This window comes from Mauremys reevesii, linkage group 1 (genome assembly GCF_016161935.1).
Source record: "Mauremys reevesii isolate NIE-2019 linkage group 1, ASM1616193v1, whole genome shotgun sequence".
In the NCBI taxonomy this organism is placed as follows: Eukaryota; Metazoa; Chordata; order Testudines; family Geoemydidae; genus Mauremys; species Mauremys reevesii.
The window spans coordinates 126,538,139-126,564,884 of NC_052623.1; the positions used below are offsets into that span (position 1 = coordinate 126,538,139).

At 45.8% G+C, this 26,746-nt stretch overlaps 1 protein-coding gene and 1 long non-coding RNA gene across 5 annotated transcripts in view; one reads left to right on the forward strand and one right to left on the reverse strand.

Moving 5' to 3' along the window:
* The window catches only part of PLCXD1 (phosphatidylinositol specific phospholipase C X domain containing 1), a 50,261-nt gene that overhangs the window by 18,513 nt on the left and 5,002 nt on the right, over positions 1 to 26,746 (forward strand). For 3 of the 4 annotated variants that reach the window (XM_039520727.1, XM_039520726.1, XM_039520725.1), the window contains 5 exons: positions 2,110 to 2,252; positions 8,127 to 8,263; positions 11,030 to 11,158; positions 12,205 to 12,360; positions 25,344 to 25,527. In XM_039520727.1, coding sequence (XP_039376661.1) covers positions 2,141 to 2,252; positions 8,127 to 8,263; positions 11,030 to 11,158; positions 12,205 to 12,360; positions 25,344 to 25,527 — 718 coding nt within the window. In that variant the 5' untranslated portion in view covers positions 2,110 to 2,140. The remainder of the gene's footprint in view (positions 1 to 2,109; positions 2,253 to 8,126; positions 8,264 to 11,029; positions 11,159 to 12,204; positions 12,361 to 25,343; positions 25,528 to 26,746) is intronic. The other variant, XM_039520728.1, reaches the window with a different exon arrangement.
* The window catches only part of LOC120395914, a 32,326-nt gene that overhangs the window by 2,672 nt on the left and 2,908 nt on the right, over positions 1 to 26,746 (reverse strand). The window lies entirely within an intron of this gene.

Here is a 26,746-nt window from a genome sequence, read left to right on the forward strand (position 1 = left end):
AGGGCACACAGCAGTGTTAAGGGGCACCTTACGCGGTCCGAGGCTGACTGCCCCGCCTCTCCATGGGGTTCTGCTGCAGCCTTCACCGTGAGCCACTCCACCAGCTGCTCCACTCCACCAGCCATCCCATAAGCCGTTAGAGCTGTTCCGCGAACTGCTCCGCTCTGCCAGCTGTCCCGCAAGCCACTCCAGTCATCCCACAAACTGATCTGCCAGCTGCTCAGCAACATATCTTCAGGGACCCCCACACCATTCAGTGATTTCAGCTCTTTAGTGATTTCAGATTGTAGTAGGGGAGCCTCAGTGCTGGTGCACCATTGGCCCAAAGTGAATTCCGTTCAGCAACCTGTAACTAGACTCCTAATGGAATTAAAATTAGCACTGATATTCCACAGTAGAGAGACGAGGAGGTGCAATTGGTATTTTGGGCCCATACTATTGGGTACAAATACCTGTCCCCAACCTCTCTTAATTCACTGGGTTTTGGAACCCATGTCCCTGGTCTAGCGAGTGCTACTTAGTTGTTGGTGAGTCCCTTTGTCATAAAACAGTTTCATTGTCCTTGAGTCACATAATCAGAGTAACAACACTTTATTCTTCCTGTCCCAATAACAGAGAAACTGGGGATCCCACAGCAGCCCAGGTGGCTGCTGTGGGCTCACGCGGGGTGGGTGTGCCTATGCAAACAAGATCAGCCACTGAAGTTCTTTTCCACAACTTGCAGCTCATCCTGACTCTGCTTACATCCTCCCTCAAGCCGAAAATTTGTCATCAAGACAAATCACACTCCCTATTATACCAACTCACTGGTTCCCCCCAAAGGGCCTCAGGTAGCCCATTTTAGCTTCCACAAGTCTGTGTGCTAAATGTATTGGCTCCTCACTAGTTAGCTCATCCTGACTCTGCTTACACATATAATCAATATTTGTAGTTATTTTTAGGATCAAAATTTCATTGCATTATTTATAGCAGATGAATCTCAGTTTCCATCACAAGCCTGACTTTCACAGGCTTGAGAGAGAGCTGCATCAAGTCCTCCTTGACAGTAGGGAGAGTCGTTGCCACACAAGGGATAGATCCTTAGCTCATGTAAATTGTCATAGCTCTGTTAACTTCAATAGAACTCTGACAATTTCCCCCAGCTGAGGAGCTGCCCCTCGGAGTTTTAGCCATGTGTCAGGGAGGAACACTGAGTGGTGATGTTACAGCATCATCCTAAAGATCTTGAATGTAAATTGCACAGGCAGATTTCATTAGTTAACGTAGCTAATAAGGTTAATTTGGAGACTGGCCTCAAGTTCAGAGGCTGTGCTGCAACTCAGTGGGGTGACACGTGTGTGGAAAAAACTAGCCCAAGAAACCCCTATGAAAAGTGGTGTGGAGTCCAAAACAAAGATTTTCAAAAATGGGTGCCTAAAGTTAGGCCCCATAATCATAATTTAGGTACCTACATAAGTGGCCTGATATTCAGAAGTGCCGCACACCTAGGCGCTTCCACTGGCTGTATAGAAAGGGAAAGAGAGACTATCCAATTTCTTGCAAATGTTTAGCACTTAAAAATATTATTTTAAGCTTACATAGCACCTCTGTTCAATATACAGTACACGCAGCACCACTGAAATGCAGGTACGCTGGGAGAAGAGGGGACCAGCTGACTGACGTACAGAACAATAGTGAAGGGGAAAGAAATGTGACTAGGGATAGTGCAGTGGGATCTTTAATTAGCTTATCAAGCCTGTGCCCTTGCCTGAAAGGCCACACACAGTAAGTTGCATGGTGCTTAGATTATTTACCTCAGAAGGAAAGACTGAGGTGACCCTGCTGGGTTATGAACATGTGGTTCCAAGGAGGATAACGATGCCAAACTTAAACTTTAGAGACCATTAAGACACCTCCTCCAGCTTAGTAGTAAATTGGCTCCTTTTCCAGAGTATAGGGGTCTCAGCCAAAGCTCACTGAAGTTAATGGGATCCTCTCCACTGACTTCAGTGCGCTTGACATCAGGCCCTAGGACTGCAGCTTATCAGGCAGACCAAATGTAAGTTATACAATGGGAGCACGGATCACTCAAACTATTTATAATGTACAAAATACTTCAACTCTTTTCAGAACATCCTGTGAGAACACACTGTTGCAACTAATGGAAGCCACTTCGCAAAGGTCCAGTCATCTGTGCCATGAAAATGGTGACTGGATGTCACACCTGCCAGAAAATCTCTGGGATGTTCCTCTCCATAATTTATCCCTTCCAGGTAAATATTAACATTCTCCTCTAGATATTGATCTTGTTGTCAAAACATTTAAGCATCAGATCCTTGGAGTACCAACAGAGTGGTCAGCGTTTGTGTGATAGAAGAAAATACCATTTATTTTCCAAGGAGCTAATAGTCTAAATAGATTGAGTGGGAGTAACTGAAGGTGCTATCTGTTGGATCAGATGTAAACCAAGATCCTGATCACTTGATTATTAATGATTGCATGACTCTTTTTACAAGAGTCACCAAGGTAGTCCTGCTGTGCTGGTGAATTACAGTGGGAGCGATTACTCTCTGGGACAGATTTATTAGTCTGATTACATAAGAATGGCCATACTGGGTCAGACCAATGGTCCATCTAGCCCAGTATCCTGTCTTCCAACAGTGGTCAATGGCAGAGGCTTCAAAAGGAATAAACAGAACAGGCAATCATCAAGTGATCCATCCCCAGTTGTCCAGTCCCCGCCTTTGGCAGTCAGAGGCATAGAGAGACCCAGGGCATGGGATTGCATCCCTGACAGTCCTGACTAATAGCCACTGATGGACCTATCCTCCACGAATTAATCTACTTCTTTTTTTAACCCAGTTATACTTTTCACAACATCCCCTGGCAATGAGTTCCACAGGTTGACTGTATGTTGTATGAAGAAGTACTTCCTTTATTTTGTTTTACACCTACTGCCTGTTAATTTCATTGGATGACCCCTGGTTCTTGTATTATGTGAAGGAGTAAATAATACTTACTTATTCACTTTCTCCATACCATTCATGATTTTATAGACCTCTATCATACCCCCTCTTAGTCACCTCTTTTCCAAGGCCTGGTCTACACTGCGGGGGGGGGGGGGGTGTCGAACTAAGGTAAGCGACTTCAGCTACGCGAATAGTGTAGCTGAAGTCAAACTACCTTAGTTTGAACTGCCTACCTGTCCAGACGCCGCGGGATCGAAGTCCGCGGCTCCCCCGTCGACTCCGCCACTGCCGTTCGCGGTGGCGGAGTTCCGGAGTCGACGGGAGCGCGTTTGGAGTTCGAACTATCGCATCTAGATTAGACGCAATAGTTCGAACTCCGAGAAGTCGAACTCTACGCGTCGACCCGGCGGGTAAGTATAGACCTACCCCAAGATGAATAGTCCCAGTCTTTTTAATCTCTCCTCATATGGAAGCTGTTCCAGATCCATAATAATTTTTGTTGCCCTTCTCTGTATCTTTTCCAATTCAAATCTCTTTTTTGAGATGAGAAGACCAGAACTGCACACAGTATTCAAGGTGTGGGTGTATGATGGATTTATACAGTAGCATTATGATATTTTCTGTCTTATTATCTATCCCTTTCTTAAGCTTTTTTTTTTTTTTTTTTTACTGCTGCTGCACTTTCAGGGGATGTTTTCAGAGAACTATTCACGATGACCCCAAGATCTTTTTTGAGTGGGAACAATTAATTTAGAACCCATCATTTTGTATGTATAGTTGGGGTTATGTTTTCCAGTATATATTACTTTGCATTTATCAACATTTAATTTCATCTGCCATTTTATTGCCCAGTCACCCACTTTTGTGAGATCCCTTTGATCTTTGCAGTCTGCTTTGGACTTAACTATCTTGAGTAGTTTGTATCATCTGCAGCTGCCACCTTATCCCTTTTTCCAGATAATTTATGAATTTGTTGAGCAGCACTTGTGCCAGTACAGATCCACAAAGGGCAGGACAAGAGGCAAGGGGTTCAAATTACAGCATAGCAGATTTAGATTAAATCTCAGGAAATACTTCCTAACTGTAAGAACAGTAGGACAATGGAACAGACTGCCTAGGGAGGTTGTGGAAGCTCCTTCACAGGAGGTTTTCAAAAGGAGGCTGGATGGCCATCTGTCTTGGACACAACAAATCCTGCATCTTGGTGGGGGTTAGACTAGATGACCATTTCAGTCCCTTCAAACTCTATGGTTCTATGATTCTAAGTCCAAATGCACTATATGGATTGGATCACCCTTGTCCACACGTTTGTTGATCCCCTCAAAGAATTCTAGTAGATCGGTGAAGCATGATTTCCCTTTACAAAAGCCATGTTGACGCTTCCCCAATATATTGTGTTCATCTCCATTCTGAAAACTGACAATTTATTCCTACCACTACCCTTTGTTTTCTGTCTTTTAACCAATTATTGATTCGTGAGAGGACCTTCCCATGATTGCTTACTTTGCTTAAGCATCTTTGGTAAGGGACCTTGTCAAAGGCTTTCTGATTATCATTATGGTTTGGTGGATAGAGGGAATGCAGTGGACATAATATATCTGGACTTCAGCAAGACTTTTGACACAGTCCAACATGACATTCTGATATGTAGGTTGGAGAAATGTGGGATCAGTGGAACTACCATTAAGTGGATGCATAATTGATTAATAATTGTAAACAATGAATAACTATTAATGGAATGATGTCACATTGGAAGGAGGTCTTGAGTAGAGTTCCAAAAGGATCAGAGATTGCAAACACTTTGGAGGATAAAGCTAAAATTCAGAGAGATCTTGATAAATTGGAGAACTGCACTATAGACAACAAAATGAAATTTAACAAAGACAAATGTAAGGTGCTACACTAAGGGAAGAAAAACCAAAAGCACAAATACAGAATGGGGAATCACTGGAATGGCAGCAGCACTGCTGAGAATGATCTGTGTAGTTGTGGTGGATCACATCCTCAACATGAGTCAACAGTGTGATGCTGTTGCAAAACGTGCAAATGCAATTTTAGGGTGCTTTAACAGAGGCATAGCATGCAAATCATAGGAGGTGTTAGTACTGCTCTATTTGTCACAAGTTAGGCCTCAGATGGAGTACTGTGTCCAATTTTGGTCACCAGTGTATAGCAAGGATGTAGAGAAACTGGAAAAGATCCAGAGACAAGTGACAAAGATGACCAAAGTAATGGAATGCAAGCCATGTGAGCAAAGGCTGAAGGAACTGGGTATGTTTAGTTTGGAATAGAGGAGATTAAGGGGGGACATGATAGCAGTCTTCAAATACTTGAAAGGCTGCCATTAAAAAGATCTAGAAAGTTTGTTCTATCTTGCCACAAAGGGCAGGACAAGAGGCAAGGGGTTCAAACTACAGCATAGCAGATTTAGATTAAATCTCAGGAAAAACTTCCTAACTGTAAGAACAGTAGGACAATGGAACAGACTGCCTAGGGAGGCTGTGGAAGCTCCTTCACAGGAGGTTTTCAAAAGGAGGCTGGATGGTCATCTGTCTTGGACACAACAAATCCTGTATCTTGGCAGGGGTTAGACTAGATGACCATTGCAGTCCCTTCTAACCCTATGGTTCTATGATTCTAAGTCCAAATGCACTATATGTATTGGATCGTCCTTGTCCACATGTTTGTTGTCCCCCTCAAAGAATTCTAGTAGATTGGTGAAGCATGATTTCCCTTTACAAAAGCCATGTTGACTCTTCCCCAATATATTGTGTTCATCTAAGTGTGTGATATTTTTTTTCTTTTTTATAGTTTCAACCAATTTGCCTTGTACTGAAGTTAGGCTTACTGGCCTGTAATTGCCAGGATTGCCTCTGTAGACTTTAAAAAAAATTGGTGTCACATTAGCTATCCTCCAGTCATCTGAAGCTGATTTAAGTGATAGGTTACACACCACAGTTAGTAGTTTTGCAATTTCATATTTGAGTTCCTTCAGAACTCTTGGGTGAATACCACCTGATTCTGGTGACTTATTACTCTTTAATTTATCAGTTTGTTCCAGTAATAATAAGTAGCTATTATATAACACTTTTCAGTAGGTTTCAAAGGAGGTCAGTATCATCCCTGTTTTACAGATGGAGAAACGGCGGCAGGTGAGATGACTGCCCAAACTCACCCAGCAGGCCAGTGGCAGAGCTGGGAATAGAATCTAACTTTCCTGAGTCCCAGTACAGTGCTCTATCCACTAGGCCACACTGCTTCTCTTATTAAGATCTATTTTATATCACTATATTGGTTTAGCCCAACAGGCAATAGTTTGAAAAAATATGCAGGAAGGCAAAGAAAGACTCAAGACAAGCTGCCTCTCAGCAAACACTGGAGGGCTCTTACGGGACAATGCCAAAGCTACTAGCTTTGAAGATTTTGCCTCCTCTCCAGCTAACCTACAAAACTGGCTTGAGGCAAAACAGGAAAAGGCTGTGAACACAGGAGCTCAAAAGAATTGTGGCAGGTTTAAAAAGAATGCTCTCTGTCTTTTGAGAAGAGGGAAGTTGTTTGAGAGAACCAGACTGAGCCACACAATACCCTGCTGGGAGTGTTTGAGCCATATGATACCCTGCCTAGGTTACCCTTGGGGGGATGGACAGCCATTAGGTAAGATAGACATGCAGTAGTCCATTTTCAAATCCATTTTCTTTAGATCTTTTGTTCCCACTGTTAAAATAAATACATTGGTTTTAAAAAGGCTGTCTGATCACTGCATGGCACTGGTCACAGATGCTCAAAGTTCATCTGAGCAGGTGACAAACCCACTCAGACTTTCTGGGAAAGCAACACTGATATACAGGGTGCTATATCCCAGAGCTCAGTAAGACTGGACGAATAGTAGAATTCCACCCCAAGAGAGGTAAATGCATCAAGCCAGACTCCTGAAGGGCTGCTCTGACAGAGACCATTAAGGGGACAAATCTTCAGCTAGCCCTGTAACCTTGACACATTCTCCCAGTATTGCCAATCCCCAGCATTTAAAAATCATGAATCAGGCCCCCAAATAATGAGATTTACAAAATAATAAATTTGGGATATTTTTATTAGTCTTTTAGTTTTTGAGCTTTAAGGGTCACATTTTTCAAGTTTTTCTCCATGACCATAATGGCTAAAAACATTTTTTTTGTAAACAAAAGTTGAAATTCTCATATAATCATGGAACTCTAGGTGCTGAGACTTTAAGAAAAACATCAAATATCATGAGACTCTTGATGAGAGTTGGCAACACAGTCTTTCTACATTTCATTTGAATATAGTATGCTTTACTGATGCCATTAACTGCACTCAGCAACACTACACAAAGTTTAAGAATTGCAACTTTTTACCAGAGAGGTGGTTACACTTCATGGTAGGTGAAGAAATTTCAGTCTATTTTGTATTGATGCTGGTTTGCCAGTGATAGTGTAAGAAGGTTAAGGGGTGACTTTATTACAGTCTGTAAGTATCTACATGGGGATAAATATTTAATAATGGGCTCGTCAATTGAGCAGAAAAAGGTATAATACAATCCATTGGCTGGAAGTTGGAGCTAGACAAACTCAGCCTGGAAATAAGGCATACATTTTTAACCGTGAGAGTCATTCACCATTGGAACAATTTATCCATGGTGGTGTTGGATTCTCCATCACTGACAATTTTTAAATCAGGATGGGATGTTTTTTCTAAAAGATCTGCTCTAGGAATTATTTTAGGGAAATTCGATGGCCTGTCTTAGACAGGGGATCAGACTAGATGATCACAACGGTCCCTTCTGGCCTTGAAATCTATGAACTTGTACTGACACCATATGACTAAGTCCACACTAGGAGCTGCACCGATTTAACTATTTTGTAATAGGGTTTGCCTTGCCTAGCTACATCAAGACAAAAATGACAGTGCCTTTTCTCCATTAGGATTGTACATTGAGATAGTGATCTCAAATTAGCTATCTTGGTGTAAAAACACATCTGTTTTTCAGTGAAGACACATGTCTTTTGTCAATACACGTTTATGTTTTCGGGGTAGGTTGGGAGTTAGAAGGTTAGGCATGCATATGTGATATTATTTGCTATCGTGTAATACAAAGGAAAATGGTATTTGAGGTACTAACAAATGATTGAAATAAACTTAACCTTTGTTTTTATTCTACAGGGAGCCATGACACTATGACTTACTGTTTGGATAAAAACTCTGATATAAGTGTCAATGAATCAAAGCTGTTGCAGGTGATAGATAAATGTATGCCCTGCATCATACATCCTATTATTATGAAGTGGTCTATAACACAGGTAACCAATTATCTAACATTCTCAAACTTGAATTAATTGTCTTGTTTGAAATTTGTTACATAGTATTGAATGTTCATACTTTCTTCAATTCAATTAAGGAATACATCGGTGCCTAGATATGTGAATAACATTTTTTGGCAAATTCTAAATACCATAGGTAGAGAAGTAAGACAAAAACATGGTGTACGTACCAAGTTTCTGTTTATGGGGAAGATACTTTTGGTGGGAGAGGCTGATATTTTAGGGATAGAGGATTCATAAATAAAGACAATAGTTAAAGGGACACTGTTAACTAACCCCCCACATACCACTTTCTAATCTGAATTAGTTAAGAATGTAAGAATGACCATACTGTGTCAGAACAATGGCCCATCTAGCCCAGTATCCTGTCTTCCAACAGTGGCCAATGCCAGGTACTTCAGAGGGAATGAACACAACAGGCAATCACCAAGTGATCCATCCCTGTAATCCAATCACAGCTTCTGGCAATCAGAGCATATGGTTGAATCCCTGACCATCTTGCCTAATAGCTATTGATAGACCTATCCTCCAGGAATTTATCTAGTTCTTTTTAGAACCACGTTATAGTTTTGGCCTTCACAACATCCCCTAGCACCTGTGAGGTCCACAGGTTCTGACAGTCTTGACTAATAGCCACTGATGGACCTATCCTCCATGAATTTATTTAATTCTTTTTTGAACCCAGTTATACTTTTCACAACATCCCCTGGCAATGAGTTCTACAGGTTGACTGTATGTTGTGTGAAGAAGAACTTCCTTTTGTTTGTTTTAAATCTGCTGCCTATTAATTTCATTGGGTAACTCCTGGTTCTTGTGTTATGTGAAGGAGTAAACAACACTTCCTTATTCACTTTCTCCACACCAGTAATAATTTTATAGACATATCATATTCCCTCTTAGATGTCTCTTTTCCAAGCTGAATAGTCCCAGTCTTTTCAATCTCTCCTCATATGGAAGCTGTTTCACACCCCTAACCATTTTTGTTGCTCTTCTCTGTACCTTTTCCAATTTTAATATATCTTTTTTGAGATAGGGCAGCCAGAATTGCATGCAGTATTCAAGGTGTGGGAGTACAAAGGATTTGTATAGTGGCATTATGATATTTTCTGTCTTATTAGCTATCCCTCTTCTAATGGTTTTTAATATTCCACTAGCTTTTTGACTGGGGCCGCACATTGGGCAGATGTTTTCAGAGAACTATCCATAATGACTCCTAGATCTCTTTGTTGAGAGGGAACAGCTAATTTATGCCCCATTATTTTGTATAGTTGGGATTATGTTTTCCAATGTACGTTACTTTGCATTGATCAACATTGAATTTTATCTGCCATTTTATTGCCCAGTCACTGAGTTTTGTGAGATCCCTTTGTAACTCTTTGCAGTTCGCTCTGGACTTAACTACCTTGAATAATTTTGTACCATCTTCAAATTTTGCCACCTCCCTGTTTACCTGTTTTTCAAGATCATTTAGGAATATGTTGAATAGGACTGGTCCCAGCACAGACCCCTGGGGGACACCACTATTTACATCTCTCTGTTCTGAAAAATGACCCATGTATTCCTACCCTTTGTTTTCTGCCTTTTTACCATTTACTGATCCATGAGAAGACCTTCCCTCTTATCCCATGACTGCTTAGTTAGATAGGTATGACATTTATTATAGGTAAGACCTCTATCTAGCTGAGGGATCGGCAAGCTTTGGTGTGCAGCCCATCAGGGAAAGCCCCTGGTGGGCTGGGCCGGTTTGTTTACCTCCAGCGTCCGCAGGTTTGGCCGATCGCGGCTCCCACTGACCACGGTTCGCCGTTCCAGGCCAATGGGGGTGGCGGGAAGCGGCGGCCAGCAGATCCCTCAGCCCACACAGCTTCCCGCAGCCCCCCTTGTCCTGGAACGGCAAATCGTGGCCAGTGGGAGCTGCTATTGGCTGAGCCTGCGGACGCTGCAGGTAGACAAACCGTCCCGGCCCACCAGCAGATTTCCCTGACAGGCCATGTGCCAAAGGTTGCCGATCCCTGATCTAGATCAAAATATATGTTTTTTTTAGGCCTTTCACCCCAGAAAGCCACATTCACCAACTGTCCTAGCAGAGTGATTAGGACAAGGCTATGGGAAAGAGTAGATAAGGCCTCTGTCTGTAGGAATTCAGAAACTGATTCAGCCTTCTTAAAGACTTTAATTTTATAAATAAATACATAAAATAAAAATCCAGTATCCATGGGATTATTATTTCTGTTGAGGGAACATGATCAGGGAGCTCCCTAAAGAAAATCGCTGTAAAGTCTTTGATCTGAGGAAAATGAATGCAGACATTTTAAGTTGCTGATCCTGCAACCTTTTCTCATACAAGCAGTCCAGATGACTCCAATAGGAGTATTATTGAACTCAGTATGAATCAGAACTGCTCATGCGTAGGGGTTGAACTTGGGTTGGCTCCTAAGCTTTTATTATGTAGACAATTTGAAGTCCTTTTTAAAAGATCTTAAACTAATATGTTTAGTGTCCACTTCATAAGGAAATAAGAACTCTTCATGTCAGATGTTTCTGTAACTTCAGAGCAAACTGTCAGCACCACACACAAACCTTTCAGCATCATTTTAGAGGTGAAAGATGTAATAGATTTTGTAATCCTAAAAATACGATAAATAAGATTGGACAATTTTATAAGCTTCTTTAGATTTCTTAAAAGAAAGGAACACATGTCCCTTGCAAAAATTTAGGATTCTTTTGTTGTTTTTAACCATTCAGGTACTAAATGTGTCAAAACAACTGGATGCCGGGATTAGATATTTGGATTTTAGGATTGCTCACAAGCCTGATGACTCTTCTATGAATTTGTACTTTGTGCACATGGTGTACACAACGGCTGTAGTAGAGGTATTGTTCTTAAATCTGGAGCATTCAGAAAGGAGTGCTGCTTAATTTTTTTTTAAGGAACCAACAACTACTTCTGAGTAAGAACTGCTTTGGGTGGGGAACACTGACCCCAAGATTTTCTGAACAGGTTATTCTTTCTTCAGTAACATGGAAACTTCCAAATAAGGAATTAAATATACTGCAGGGTTGATTGTTGGAACTAAAATGAATTTCTACAGTTGTCAACGAGGCTTAACCTCCATGCAGCCACCTGTGAGTTGGAATTCTCATCCACTGTTCTCCGTAAAAAAATGATTGCCGTTTTCCAGGGTGTGTTTTGTGATGATCCCAGTATCTCATCTTGAGCCAGCCCATCATTCTGTGATATGGGCACAAAGTGACTGCTTTGAGGAATAAGTGACAGAAAAATAAGATGCGATTTAAAGTGTAATACAGGTACAATGTTTTTCAAGAAAAAATGTATTTATTGAAAAGATAACGACTCAGTCTTTTGGTCTTAAAATGTCACATTTTGATTGGTGTATTCCTGTACTGGCCCGCATGGGGCCTGGCCATGCTGTTAGTTGCATATGACTTCAATGAGATGTAAGTGTCAGCAACTAATGGGATAATAAATGCCTGTCTTGTTATAGCAAGACCATGGGAGTCAGGAGACCTGGGTTGTATCCCTGATTTTACCACTGACTCACTCTTTGACCTTGAACTAGTCCAGAAAAATGGGGATTCTACTTTCCACCTTTGAGATCCTCAGATGAAAGACACTGAAGACGCAAAGCCACTATATACCTTATATACACTGGTATATACGGTGGAGAGCCACAGGTGGTGAAATCAGCATAGCTCTTCTGAATTAAAATCCAAAGGATGGCTTTCCAGCCACTATGAAACTTCCTGCGGAATGTCCCATATTGTCATTCATGATAAAGCTATGCTGATTTGCACCAGCTGAGGGTCTGGCCTATCATAAATCATTAGTTTATGATTTATTTAATTCTCCCTTACCATCAGACAGGCTTTTCTAAGTTGATTTGACTTTACTTTTGTAGGATATTCTGTGGGAAATTTTAAAGTGGTTGCAGGCCCATCCTCAGGAGGTCGTTATCCTTGCCTGCAGGAATTTTGATGGATTGACCAAGGAACTTCATCATCATCTTATCTCCTGCATAAAAAAGATTTTTCATTCTAAACTGTGTCCAAAAGATGTAAGTGCAGACAATTTCTTTTAGAATGATACAGTAGTTCTTTGATTTGTTATATGCTTTACGTTATCATTATGTTCTTTAAAGCTATGGAAACGCACCTGTTCTATTATAAACAACATAAGTGGGAGTCAGTTATTAGAGAGTTATCACATAAGTGATGTCATAGCGTGGAGTGGCCCTCTAAGGGAACTGACTCAGCTCCACCTGTGCTGTGTCATCCAATCCCAAGTAATGGGTTTGGACTTGGGCTTGTGATTGGGTCAGGTGACCAGGCATCCCATGATGGTATCCCAGGAGCAGGGCTTCCTATAAGAATGAGCCTGCTCTGTCAGAGAGGGGAAGACCAGGGAAATACTCTGAAGAAGCCCAGAGTTGGAGGGCAAGCTAAGAGAGAGCTGTGGCTTGCAGCCCTGACACAAGGGTAACTGAAGAGCGAGGTGGTGGGGAGGCTGCTGACCCATGGCCAAAGAGGACTGGGGAGGCCTTTCCATATCATCCAGATGGATGACTGGAGCTACCTGGCATGAGGGTAGAAGCCTTAAGCGGAAGAGGCTTGAGGATATGCTGGGCAGCAGGACCTGGGTTTGGGGGAAAATACTGTTGAGTCCAGCAAGGCGCTGAAGAAACTACGGAGTTGGGGAAAGACTTGTTTTGATTTAATTTGACATTTAAATGTGCTGTCTTAATAAACCAGAACCCAAGAAGGGGTGTTTATTTGACTTGTGTGAGAGCTGTGGGGACAGTTACTGAAAAGCCCAAGAAGGGGAAACTGAGGCAAGAATTAACGGAAGGTTTAGGACATTAGCCTGGAGGCTTGGGAGACTTGGGTTCAATTTCCTGCTGAACTACAGATTTCCTGTGTGACCATAGGCAAGTCACTTAGGCCCAGATCCACAAAAGTACTCAGGCACCTAACCCCCAGATTTAGGAGCTTAAGTCCCAGATTTAGGATCCACCGGGATCTACAAAGCTCCCACTCAGGTCCAATCTAACCCTATGGTGTCATGTCTTAACTCAAGTCTCACTCCACACCTACATTTCCTCTGCAAAAATTCCCTGCCTAAGTCCCAGGATGATCCACAATCCAGGGCCATCTGGTAAGTATGCTCAGACTAGGGGCACCATTTGAGGGCAGCAGAGGGGGCGGTGGGAGCACCCCTGAGTTTTGTACAGGAGGTGTGGGAGCTCCTAGGTGGAGCTCTTAACTACAGCACAGCATGGTGTGAAATGTAAGTTCTGCAGAGGAGAGGTGTCCTTGGGGCAGGGAGTCAGTATTTTGGCAGGGTGATTCAGATAAGAAAGGGCTGCTGATTAAATTAAGTATCTGGAAGTCTAGCCTGTAAAACAGGAATCTTGTGTGTGTGTGTTGTTTTAGAGAGAACATAGGAGACTCAGAAAAAATACAGCCAAGCCCTCTGAGCCAAGGTTACATTCAGAAAAAGGGGGAGATTTGGGGGTGTAGGTGAAAATAAGGGGCCAAAACCAAGGGAAGGGCTAGTCGTGATATAGAAAGTTTCCCACTCTACCTGTGGTACTTATGTGGTCCCATCACTGTAGTATCTGAGCACCTCACAAGGTCTAAACTACTTCTCCTCACAGCCCTCCAGTGAGGTAGAGCAGTGCTGTTATCCCCATTGTACAGATGACGCCATGAGGCACACACAGACCAAAGGCCAGATTTTCAAAGGTATTTAGTCACCTAGTGGGATTTTCAAAAGTGCCTAGAAGGTTTGGTGCTTTGTAAACACCACTAGATGCCAAGCTGCATCTTTGGGTCCCTAAAAGGTTTTGAAATTCTGTCCGTAAGGCACTGGCCTGAGGTCAGACAGGAAGTCCATGGGGGGCGGGGGAGTAGATCGCAGGTCCCTCAGGGCTAGTTCCCTATCCAGCAGACCAGCCTCTCGCTCTGCTATGTGCTGCAAAAAAAAGAGGACTCTGACAGATGGGAACAAAACCAAGGTAGCCAGTTCTCTGAGACTCCAGCAAACAGTCCCAGGAAGTTGGGACGGATGTCATAGTGAGAGCACAGAGATCAGGAAGGATGGAGAATGAGAATCAGATGAGAGGAGATCATTTAACTCCCAAGGGGTGGCAGGTTTTGCCACATGCTGGGCTGTAGAGCAATGGCTGCTGTGCAATTTTACATTTTAACTTAAAACAATTTTGTCGTCATTTTTGGTTCTGAGTTTGAGAAAAGGAAGGAATCAGAAAGTGTCATATAAGTATCAGATGTGTTTATGCCTCAAATTCTTAGGGTTTCAGCTGTATCCAGGCCAATACCAGAACAAAGAACAGAAATTGCATCTACAGAGTCCATAAAGTTGACGATTATTGTCATTATATGTATTATTCACTGGGCGCCATCTATGTGCTCAGCACTGTTCAGAAAATGTAGTCCCTGAGCCAATGTGTATGAAATGTGTAGCCCTGGATAAGATGGCTCGGATATTTAAGTATGAAGTGTACGGTTATTAAGCACATGTTAATATCTGTGAGTGGAGGCGCTGATAGTGATAGAAGTTTTACTTGATTAAGGACTAGAACAGCGGTGTGGGTTCGGGACCCCAAAATGGGTCATGACTCTGTTTTAATGGGGTGGCCAGAGCTGGCATAGACTTGCTGGGTCCCAAGCCCGAGGGCTTCAGGCCTGGGCAGCAGGGCTCAGGTTATAGGTCCCCTGCTGGGGCTGAAGCCCTTGGGCTTTGGCCCCCCGGCCTAGGGAGGTGGGGCTTTGGCTTCCCCTCTGCCTCCCCGGCTGAGGGTGGTGGGGCTTGGGCGGGCTCAGACTCAGGAGGATTTGGGATTGTGGGAGAAGGAGGGGGGCTAGGGGCTGTGGGAGGCTTTTGGGATGGGAGGGCTGGGATCAATGGGTGGGGTTGGGGCTAGAAGGGGAAGGAAAGGCAAGGGAGGCTAGGAGGGGGAGGCTAGGTCTAAGAGGGATGTTTAAAGGGCTTTAAGAGGAGCACTGGGAGACATGGAGGCTGGGTGGGAATGGAGGGAGGTTTACAAGAGACAAGAGGGGGAGCATAAGGGGAGGGGAAGCCAACAGATGTAGATGGGGTAGGGTGGGGAGGGGGAAGAGGAAGAGAAATAGAGAGACGGAAGTACTGTCATGGGTGTGGGACTTAGAAAGAGTAAGGTTAAAAAGAGAGAAAAGGAGAGGAAACAAAATGGAGTTTCAATGAGCTAGGGAGGAAAGGGGAAAAAGATGGTGGGAAAAATGGGGAAGATGGGGGGGAATGGATAAGAGGAAAATAACAGAATGGAAGGATAACTGGGACCAGAGGAAGTACAGGTATGGAAGGTAAAAGGTGGAAGTAGGTGTGTAAAGGTCAAAGCAAAGGTAAAGGTGGGGAGTATAACTGTATATCAATAATGAGGTAAAATGTAATGCGCTGCAATGGACAATACAGAGTCTGTTTGGCAAGGTAAAATGGTGGGAGAATTGGGAGCTGCAATAATGGAGAGTGGATGGATGGGGTGTAGCTTAGCGGGGGAGGGGCTAGCAGGGAGATAGGATAGGGAGATTCTTTTTTTTTTAAGGACTATTTAAACGGGATGATCATGAGAGGGTAATGGGGGGGACTTATACTTGATAGGATATAATAATATAATAAAGCTAATAAATAGCTTTATAGCTACTGATTTCCTAATGAATTCCTTCATCAAGTGGTTGCTGAACCTGGAGGGGTGATGATTTTTTTGATGGATTTTGTGGATGATTTTGGACCTTGTTGAGGACATTTTTTAGAGGACATTTTTGTGTTGAGGACATTGTTTGATGAGAGATGGGATAAAGAAAATTCAGATTTCAATAAGGATAGAGGATAATCAATAGTGCTAATTCTAAGGGGCTAATTTTTACTAAATTAATAATTGACTAAAAGGGGCTATTTTTATTAAATTAAGGGGATATGGCGCAGGGGATCTGGGGGTGAGTTGTTTTGCAGGGTACAGGTTGCAGTCAGTATCAGAGGGAAGTAGAGGAAGAGGTAGCAGTTGAGCATGTAGCGAGAGAGCAAGCGTCTTAGAGTAGGCTGAGAAAGGAAGAGCGTGCAGCAAACAGAAAGAATGGAAGGATCAGCAAAGAAACCTAGGAGGATCAGCAAGGAGGATCAGCAGAGGCTGAATGAGAAGCTGAGAAAGGGAAAAGCTGTGAAGGGAGGGATTAAAAAAGAGGAGGAGCGGTTTTTTAAATTAAAAATGGGAAGAAAACCAAGATAGGAAAAAAACCAGGAAAGAAAAGAAAGAAAAGAAAGAGGGATTATGGGGATAGGGAAAAAATTGGGAATGATACAATATCTATGAATGGCAATTCTTAGCCTCTGTCTCTTTAATGAATAAAGAATGCTAGGCTAGGGAAGGACTAAGGAATAGTGATAGAGGATGGAGGGGAACAGAGACGGTAGCTGAGGTAGAAGTAGTAACAGACTGGAAAAACGGAAGTACAGGGGGGAAGGGGAAAATATATCCTAATATTCTAGAATATTAAGGGGGGGATAAAGGATATGCTATTTAATAAAGTAATAAATAATAAATAATAAATAGAATCGAGGATATTTGCTGGGAGATTAGCTAATGTAGTTCCTATATTCAATATTGAAGGGAAAAAAAGGCCTGTAGATTATAGGCCTGTTAGTCTAAAATTAACATAAAAAAAAAAAAAAGGAAAAATCTAAAAGAGAGAGAATGATGAGGGAGATGGATGATGAGGATAGATTACAGCATGGAACTTGAGATTGATTTGTGCCAGACCAAAACTTTCAGTCCTCTTCTTAAGAGAGTTTTAGATTTTTAGATTTTTTAGACAGGGGGATATATATTTGGATATATATATGATTTGATTTTAGTATGGATGAAGAATTGATGAAAAAATTGAAAAGATGGAGATAAAAGTGAAAGTGAAGAAGGAAATCAGAGAGCTGGTTAAAGAGGAGAAAGAAGGGTAGTAGCAGAGGTAGTGGAGGGGTCCGGTTGGAGGTGGGTGGAGGGTTTTCTTCCTCAAGGCTCGGTTTTGGGTTTGGGAATATTTATTATATTTATATGACCTAGTGACCTGGAGACCAAGGAGTGGAGTGGGCTGATAAAGGGAAAGTTGGAGTAATGAGAGGGTCGGGATATGAAGGGAGAGGATTGGGAGGATATTGATTTGAGGAGTGGGAGTGACAGAAGAGAAAGGATGAAATTCAATTAGGGGAATAGTGTTTTAGTATTTAGTTATATAATGAGGGGTTTTAGGTTGGGGACTTTAGTTAGAAGCTGAGGGGAGGAGGAGGGGAGGAGGAGGAGGAGGAGAGAGAGTGGAATGATGATATGATGATGATGTGTGCAATGTGGATGTAACTAATAAAAAGCTTGTGTTAGGTTCTGTTAGCATATTAAGTAGGTATTTCTAGTAGGGATTAGTAGGATATATAGTGTTATATCATTTGGCTGTGGAGACTTTTTTTGGAGATTGGTATTTTGGTCTCCATGTTTTGTAAAAGAAGAATCAAAACAGAACAGGTACAAAGAAGAAGAGAATGATGAAGAATGATCCGAGAATTCGTATGATGAAAGGAGAAAGGAGGAGAAAGAGTTGTTTTTAAAATGAAAAAGAATGATGAGATAAGAAGGAGATCTTTAAATATATCAGAAGGATAAATACAGGAGAAGAAGAAGAAAGAAGAATAATGGAATGTCAATGGAGCTAAGTGCGGATATAAAACTAAAGTCAGGGTCATCAGGCTTCAAGAAAGGAAGAAGGTTTCTAACCATCATTCTAACAGAGAGCTGGAACAGAACAGAGGGAACGAGGGAAACAGGGAAGGAAAGGACCTTACTTACTTTAAAGATAAGTAGATAAAATAAGATGATGGGATGTATTGATGATATAGGGTCAATAGGTCAATGTCATTATATGGTATATGTTGTGTTTTCCAGGAGAGTTTGGAGAGAGAGAGTGATGGGAGCTGCATGTCTGTTCAAGCCGCCGCCATATGGTTGGGGGAAGGAAATTTCCTCAGGGAAGAATTGGCTATGCTGGAGGTTTTTCGCCCTTCCTCGAAGGGGGGGGGGGGGTTCACTTGGGGAGTAAGTGTGGTGGGGCTTTATGTGCTGCATCTTGCAGGAGGTCAGACTAGATGATCATAATGGTCCCTTCTGATCTTGAATTCTATGATTCTATGATTCTATGATTCTTTCCCCCATCCTGGGGTCCAGACCCTCCCCCTGCCCTGGGTGGTGTGCAGGGGCGGCTCTAGGATTTTCGCCGCCCCAAGCAGGGCGGCGCGCCGCAGGGGGCGCGCTGCTGGTCGCCGGTCCCGTAGCTCCGGGGGACCTCTTGCAGACGTGCCTGCGGAGGGTCCTCTGGTCCCGCGGCTCCGCTGGAGCATCCGCAGGCATGCCTGTGGGAGGTCCACCCGAGCCGCGGGACCAGCGCACCCTCCGCAGTCATGCCTGTGGGAGGTCCACCCGAGCCGCGGGACCAGCGCACCCTCCGCAGTCATGCCTGCGGGAGGTCCGCTGGTCCCGCGGCTCCGGTGGACCTCCCGCAGGCATGACTGCGGAAGGTCCGCCGGAGCCGCCTGCCGCCCTGCCGGCAAAATGCCACCCCAAGCGTGCGCTTGGCGCGCTGGGGTCTAGAGCCGGCCCTGGTGGTGTGCCCCGCAGGGTGGGGACACAGGCTGGGGGCTGCTCTCAGGCCCCCAGGCCCACTGCCCAGGGCAACTGAAGGATCCAGGGTTCCTCTCAGCAGCCCAGGCTCCCTGGGTGGCTCTTACCATGGCCTGGCACTGGCTTCTGGCCTGGTCAGGGAGCAAGGTCTTGGGGGGAAGAGGAGGAGCTGGTCGGGAGAAGAGGAGGGACAGGAGTGGGGCCACTGAGAGGGCAGGGCTTCTGCATGTGTCTCACTTTTGCCTTTTAAAAAGGTGGTCACCCTAGCTCAGTGGTTCTCAACCTACTTATCATTGTGGGCCACAACGTGTTACCTGGGCTGCAGGTTGAGAATCACTGTGCGCCCCTCTCCCCACCAAGGCCCCTATGCCCAGTGCCTGCCCAGAGCCCCCTCCGCAGAATAGGGCCAGGAGTGGACCCCACTGCAGGGCTGGGTGGCAGGGCAGCCCCAGATGCTGCCATGTGGCAAGACAGCAGAGCCTCGGCGGCCCCAGACACCGCAGCGTGGGACAGGTCAGCCCTGGCAGCCCCGGACCCCACCGCCTGGGGCAGGTCAGCTCTGGACCCCGAAGTATGGGGCAGGGTAGGGCAAGGCAGGGCAGCACAGCCTCAGCGGCTCTGGACCCCGCTGCGCCCGGTGGCTCCGGACCTCGCTGTGCAGGGCAGGGCAGGGCAAGGCAGGGCAGTCCCAGTAGCTCCAGACCCCTGCGGCCTCTAGCACACAGCCAGGCATCGTCTGTGTGCTAATTGGGCTGCATGTGGCCCACAGGCTGCACGTTGAGAACTGCTGCCTTAGCTATATGGGTACATACCAGTTATCAACCAGCCTTCATGAAGCAAAATACAAGGAGTACTTGTGGCTACCATGGCTACCACTCGGAAAGCAAAATATATTTATTCTTGAGCTAAAAGCACTACAGAGAGAACATACAGAGGTTCCTGTATGCATACTAAAAGCTTATCAGAGATCACCACCCATCAGTCTTAAGGGCCCTAGTAAGCCCAAGTGTTTCCTACCCTTGCACAAGGGTTGAGGCAGGGCCGGCGCTTCCACTAGGTGACCCTAGGCGGTCGCCTAGGGTGGCAGGATTTGGGGGGCGGCCTTTTGCCACGCTTAGCGGAAATTCGGCTGTGGGCGGTCCTTCTGCTCCGGGTCTTCGATGGAAATTTGGCGCCCTGAAGACGCAGAGCGGAAGGACTCCTGCCGCCGAATGCTCAGAGGAGGAGCGCTGCCAGCTAGGGCGGCAAAAACCCTGGTGCCGCTTCTGGTTGGGGCTGCCAGTGGACAGAGAGCTCTATCCGTTTGCTGAAAAAAATGAAGGCCCTGTGTGACCTGTGTCAGTTCAAGCTGAGCTTTTTATACCAAAAGCCCTTTCTTTGTCTCGGGAAAACCCATTTTAAATCATCACATGCAAACACTCCTTGGGTGGTGCTTATCTAGAGTTGTTTACAATCCTCAGGGTAATCACCCCCTGCTGCTTTTAGTTCCTAGAGGAGCTGTGGTAACCCTCCCCCATGGAGTAAAATACAATCACACATAGATATTGCATGGGATTGCAATATCTGTTACAATTCCATTGAAGGCAATGAGATTATTTGTATGAGTAACTGTTTATCACCATGAGGAAGGAACTCACAATCTGGGCCACAGAAATTAAATGAGATTCTCTAGATATTAATTTAAAACCCTAATAGAATTTAACATTTTTAATTTTTAAGACACTATTAGATTTCATAGCAGGCACAGAAATCGCTTAAGGCTGTGTTTACTCTGCCACTTTCAGCGCTAAAACTTTAGTCGTTCAGCGGTGTGAAAAAACACCCCCCTGAGCGACAAAAGTTTTAGTGCTGAAAAGCGCCAGTATAGACAGCACTTTATTGTCATGAGCCGTGCTCCTGGCGAGAAAGGTTCAGGGTGGTTATTTTTTATCGCCAGGAGAGCTGTCGATAAAGTGTGTCTACGCTGCCCAGGTTACAGTGCTGCTGTGGCCGCACTGTAACATGGGCAGTGTAGACATACTCTTACATTTGATAGGATGGCTTAGAAACACTATAAAGAGTGTATCATTCTCTGTTACTTTCTGTAAGTTAGATACATTTCTGGAGGACTCTTGTTTGGTTTCCTCCTAGTTCAGTTCACTAGAAATTTTTGCAAAAATGGAAAATAGGCTGCATCTATACTAGCAAACTTTAGACCTGTAATTCTCCACCATTGCTACCACTAGCAGAGCTGCATTTTGCTATGGCTAAAAGTTTGCTAATATGGACAAGGCAATAGAGTATATAAATACAGATTTAAAAATATACACTTCTCCTTTTCCTCTCCCCTCCCTTCATGCCTAAAATGGCCCCATGTAAAATCTCTTATTTTGCAGTCCAGTAAAGGGTACATAGGGTGACCAGAGAGCAAATGTGAAAAATTGGGACGGGGTGGGGAGTAATAGGTGCCTATATAAGAAAAAGACCCAAAATTGGGACTGTCCCTATAAAATTGGGACATCTGGTCATCCTGAGGGTACATAAGATGTTTGGTAATTAGGTGAACTTTGTAATTGCACCTGTGAATTTTACTGGCACCTAATAGATTGATTCATACCTGGTTCCTCTGATGGCATTCAAAACAATTCACTCCCCTAGCGTGCCTAGTCAGAGTGATGATGTTAAATGCACTTTTAAGGTAGTACTGGGAATGTCTGTGGAGGTGGTTTTTTTTAGTGAACTTTTAGTGCTAGTGTTCTCCTGACAACTCTGGCCCTAAAGTTCTCTGATAGAATTGATATATAATGGCAGCAGCAGTACAGGCTTCCTTACACTGCTCCACCAATGGATGTCAGCTGTGTTCCAGAGGGACCGTAGTAGGGAATGAGACAGTAGTCTGGTTTGTCTTTTTGATCCTGGACCTCTCTGCTACAACTGCCAACAAGACACTAATTAGTGCTAGTGCTTTTGTGATGTGGGCTTCTCCACTAGGGACTGGACTGGGACCACCTACTGACTTCACACAACAGCCAGCAGGTGGTAATGACATTCTCTATTGAACTTAGGCTGGATTTGACCTGCCAACCTAGAGGTGAGAGAGGCTTGCCATCCTACTCCATTGCTTTGAACCCACCAGCCCTCCAGAAAGGGTTTGATTTAATAATCAGAGATTATTTAATGATTAAATTCTAAGAGTTACAATTTTCAAGTTTTTTTTTTAAACCAGCTACCAGGTACAAGAGCTTTGAGCAGTTAAACAATTAACATTTCAAAGAGGCACATGAACAGTGAGACTTCTCTGGAGACTGGAGGGCTACAATAATGATGGCCCTGTTTACTATTTGAATTAAGTCTTTGAAGTTACTGTATGTAGTGGTAACCATTCAAGATTACCATTTCAAAGAGGTTTATGCAGCAGAGTTAAAATAGAACAATTCTGGGGAAAATCAGATGATCCTCAATATTCAAGGCCTCAGCTGAAAACATGAGTGATATTGTTTTATTTCAGAGTAGCAGCCCTGTTAGTCTGTATCCGCAAAAAGAACAGGAGTACTTGTGGCACCTTAGAGACTAACACATTTATTTGAGTATAAGCTTCCGTGGGCTACAGCCCACTTCATCGGATGCATAAAATCAAAGCACTCTTTGACCTAAAGTCTGGATTAACAGAACCAATATTAGAGAAGGTAATGGAATAGATTACTTGTATTCAGAATGGCCAGCCAGAGTGGGATGAATTAAACTGCCCTCACCACAAAAGGAATATTTGATACAAAATAATAAAGGAACTGGATCGTGATGGGGCTATCATACTGTGCTGTAGCTTTCAGTGCTGGATTCTTGCTTCTACCACTTATGCTGCTGAACCTGACATGTTGCCAGCCCTTAGTTCTGGTAAAATGGTATAAAACTCCTTTTAGTTCTACTGGAGGGGAAGATTTCAAAAATCTCGACTGTGGTGCCAAGTTTGGGATGAGTGACCAAGGTAATTATAGCAGGTGCGGTGTTTGATCTCAACCTGCTTTAAAATTGCACATTTCTTTAGTCCCCTTCTGCCCCCCCAATGGATTCTCTGCCCCTTCCCATTTCAATGATGGTGTAGTGGGGAGATATTCCCTTTCTCTGTGGAGAGCTGGGGAGAGAAGTATGGAGATAGGAAGGTGTTTTCTTTGCTCTGCCCACTGCCCCACCACACTGAAGTTGCTTCAGGGAAGAGCAGGAATGGATTACGTTGCAAACACTGGCAAATCAGGGCGAGGGTAGAAGAATGACACTCTCTAAGCATTCAGGTTCTTAGCATAACAGTCTGAGGTGCATGTGCAGTAGAGCCATGAAACAGACACAGGCTAAATAGCCTTTGAGAATAAGAAATGAGGTAAACATTACTTAAAGAACATGGATGGATCACATCTAGTCTATCAAGGAATCAGAGAGAGGGGCCAATACATTGAAATGATCTCTAAGTAACTGTGACTTTTATGTTTCAAATTACATCCCTTATCGCCTGAAGCATCCCACAAATCATCTTGTTCTTAAGGATAGGTGAACTGGTTCCAATTCATAGGCACTGGAGATTGGGATGATGGGGATTGTGAGAGAGGGGAAGAAGAGGGTCAGGCTGGTGACGAGGGTTCTCCCTGGACAGGTCCAGGAGAGTCGGTCTGGTGAGGGGGTGCTTCCTTGAGGGCTCTGGGAGGGAGTTGTTGTTTGCCGACCCTGCCCCCCACTCTTGCAGTACTATTAGCACCCTTGTCTAGAGCTGGTGTGTGTTTGCGGAAGGCATTCGGGGAATTGTGGTTGCTTTCCTGTTAGAGAGGAGGAAGGAGAACTTGTAATGTGTGCTCTAAATAGAACTGCCAAAAAGATGGAGACTTCCTGATTCCCCAAAGATCTCAAGTTATTATTACCATCACAGAGCTCTCTCAGCTTGAAGCAGCTTCTAATTCACCTGGTGCCAGCCCTTTTTGTTGGCAGGTTTAGCAGCATTGTCTGAGTTGAGCCTGCATCTATTCAGTGGTGAGCTCCAGCTGGTTCGCACCAGTTCGCAGGAACCGGTTGTTAAATTTAGAAGCCTTTTTAGAACCGGTTGTTCCAGGACAACCGGTTCTAAAAAGCTTTTAAATTTAACAAAGGCTCGGGCAGCTGTCCACCCGGTCCCAGCTCACCTCCTCCTCTCCCCTGAACGCTCCGCCCTCCTTCTCCTCCCCCTCCCCTGCTTCCCGCGAATCAAATGTTTGCGGGAAGCCTGAAACAAGGAGCAGGCAGGTAAGCCGGGCGGGGGGGGGATGGCGCGAGTGGCCCAGTCCGGCTCCACCTGAGCGGCTCACCCTGGCCCCAGCTGAGCGCCCCTGGCTCGGACTGGTCCCAGCCAAGCGGCTCCGACCCGGCCCAGCTCGGGACCCGCGGCACTGGTCCCGGTGCCGGACGAGCGGCTCCAGCCTGATCCAGGGAGTCGGGCCCTGCGGCTCCGGCCCCGGTGCTGGCCGAGCGGCTCTGGCCTGGCCTGGGAAGTTGCGCCCCGCGGCTCTGGCCCCAGTGCCGGCTGAGTGGCTCTGGCCCAGCCCGGGGAGTCGGGCTCCACAGCTCCGGTCCCGGTGCTGGCCGAGCGGCTCTGGCCCAGCTGGGCCCGGCCCGGGGAGTCGGGCTCCGCAGCGCCGGTCCTGGTGCCGGCCGAGCGGCTCCGGCCCTGCCCGGCTCGGGGAGTCAGGCTCTTCGGCGCCGGTCCCGGTGCCGGCCGAGCGGCTCCGGCCCTGCCCGGGGAGTCGGTCACCACGGCGCTGGTCGCGGTCCTGGCAGAGTGGACCCGGTTCCGGCCCCAGGCAGTGTGGTAAGGGGGCAGGGAGGGGGTGTTCGGTGGGTTGTGCGGGGGGTGGATAGGGGTCAGGGTGGTCAGAAGGCAGGGAACAGGGTGATTGAATGGGGGCAAGGGTCCTGGTGGGGCAATCAGGAAGGAGCAGGGGTTGGATGAGGTGGTGGGGGCAGTCAGGGGACAGGGAGAAGGGGTGGTTGGATGGGGTAGGGGTCCTGGGGGGCCATCAAGAATGAGAGGAGGGGTTGGATGGGGCGGCAAGGGGCAGTAGGGGACAGGGAAGGGGGGGATGGGTCAGGGGTCCCAGTGGGGGTGTCAAGGAACATGGGGGCTTGGATGGGGCATGACCCCCTGGGGGGGGGCACGACCCCCTCATGAGGTGAGGAGGAGGGAACCTGTTGTTAATATTTTGGCAGCTCATCACTGCATCTATTTCATTTTAGAGCAAGTTCATGTCTTAACATTTGAATTTTTAGAGTTGCCCAGGAGCTACTCATCCAGCTCCTGTCAACTTTAACAGTAGAACTGTCATTCCTTTCAGGTGGTTCCAACGCTACGGAACATGTGGAGATATCGGTACCAGGTTATCATCTCCTATGAGGATGTGACTGAAGTAATGAATCACCGTGAACTATGGCCTGCAATTCCATATTGGTGGGGAAACAAGACTGCAGCCCGAGATCTTATCCAGTATCTGGAACGTATGAAAAAGAATGGGCGCCCAGGTACCTACCACACCCCACTTACAGGCGGGGCCGGATTAACTTTTTGTGAGCCCAGTGCCAAACATATTTGTGGGCCCCCATGGGGCAAAGTGCAGGGGGGTGGGATGGTCAGTCTCGAGAGTGAAAGGCGGGCTGGGGGCAATGAAGCACAGCGCAGTGGGAACAGCCCCACTCTGCACAGCCCAGCAGGAGGGCACTGTTTACAGACCTGCAGCTACCAGACACACACTGGCCTGCCCAGCCCTGTGCTGCCAGCATGCCCCTTCCCCTTGAGAGCAGGCCTGGCCCCCCACCGCGCCCAGTGCCCCACCCTTATGCCCAGTGCCCCCTCGCCCAGAGACCTCCACTAAGATCTCTATGCTCAGCCCCCACCCCTCCCAGAGACCTCCCCTGCTGGCCTCCCACCACAACTGCACAGCACCCTGCACACCACACCGCTCGCCTAGCGCCCCCTGCCTATAGACCTGCCCACCACCTTCCTCACAGTCCCACCATCACAGCTGCACAGCACCCCATATTCCTGAGGGGATTCTGCACCGAAAAATTAAAAATTCACAGTATTTTAAAATTCTGGATTTTATTTGTCAATAAATAAATGTGGAGGCTCCAACATGGCAGTGGGGAGCACAGGCCACTGGTTGCATGGAGATGGGAGATCACTGGGCAGCTCCCCCCTGGACAAGGACTCAGCAGTGAGGCTACACCCGACCCTGACACAGTGCGAGGGCCAGGCCTGCCCCAGAAACATCCTGGGGCCCTGCCTCTCTGTGCCAAACGCACCAGCCCGGCAGCAGGATCCATGTACAGAGGGACTTAGCGTGGAGGTATGAGAGATCTCTGTGGGGCAATCTGGTGCGGGTGGCTCAGTGGGAGATCTGGATGCACAGAAGCTCATTGGGGGGTTCCAGGTGCAGAGGCAATGGGACTCTGCGGGGGATCCAGGTGACGGTGTTTGGGGCTCAGCAGGGGGCAGTCTAGGTGCAGGGGAGGTGGGTTTCATTTAGGTGGGGGTCCAAGTGCAGGTGATGGGGGCATCATTGAGGTGGTACAGATGCAGGGGAGGTGGGGCTTGTCAGGGTGAGGGTTTGATGGGCCTGCTTAACAGGGCAGCCCCAGCTTCTGCCAAGGGGACACTGCATGCTGGACTCCAGTTTCCCCCCAGCCTCCGCTTCCCCCATTCCCTTCTCTTCCCCATCCCATGCCCCTTCCCCACCACTTC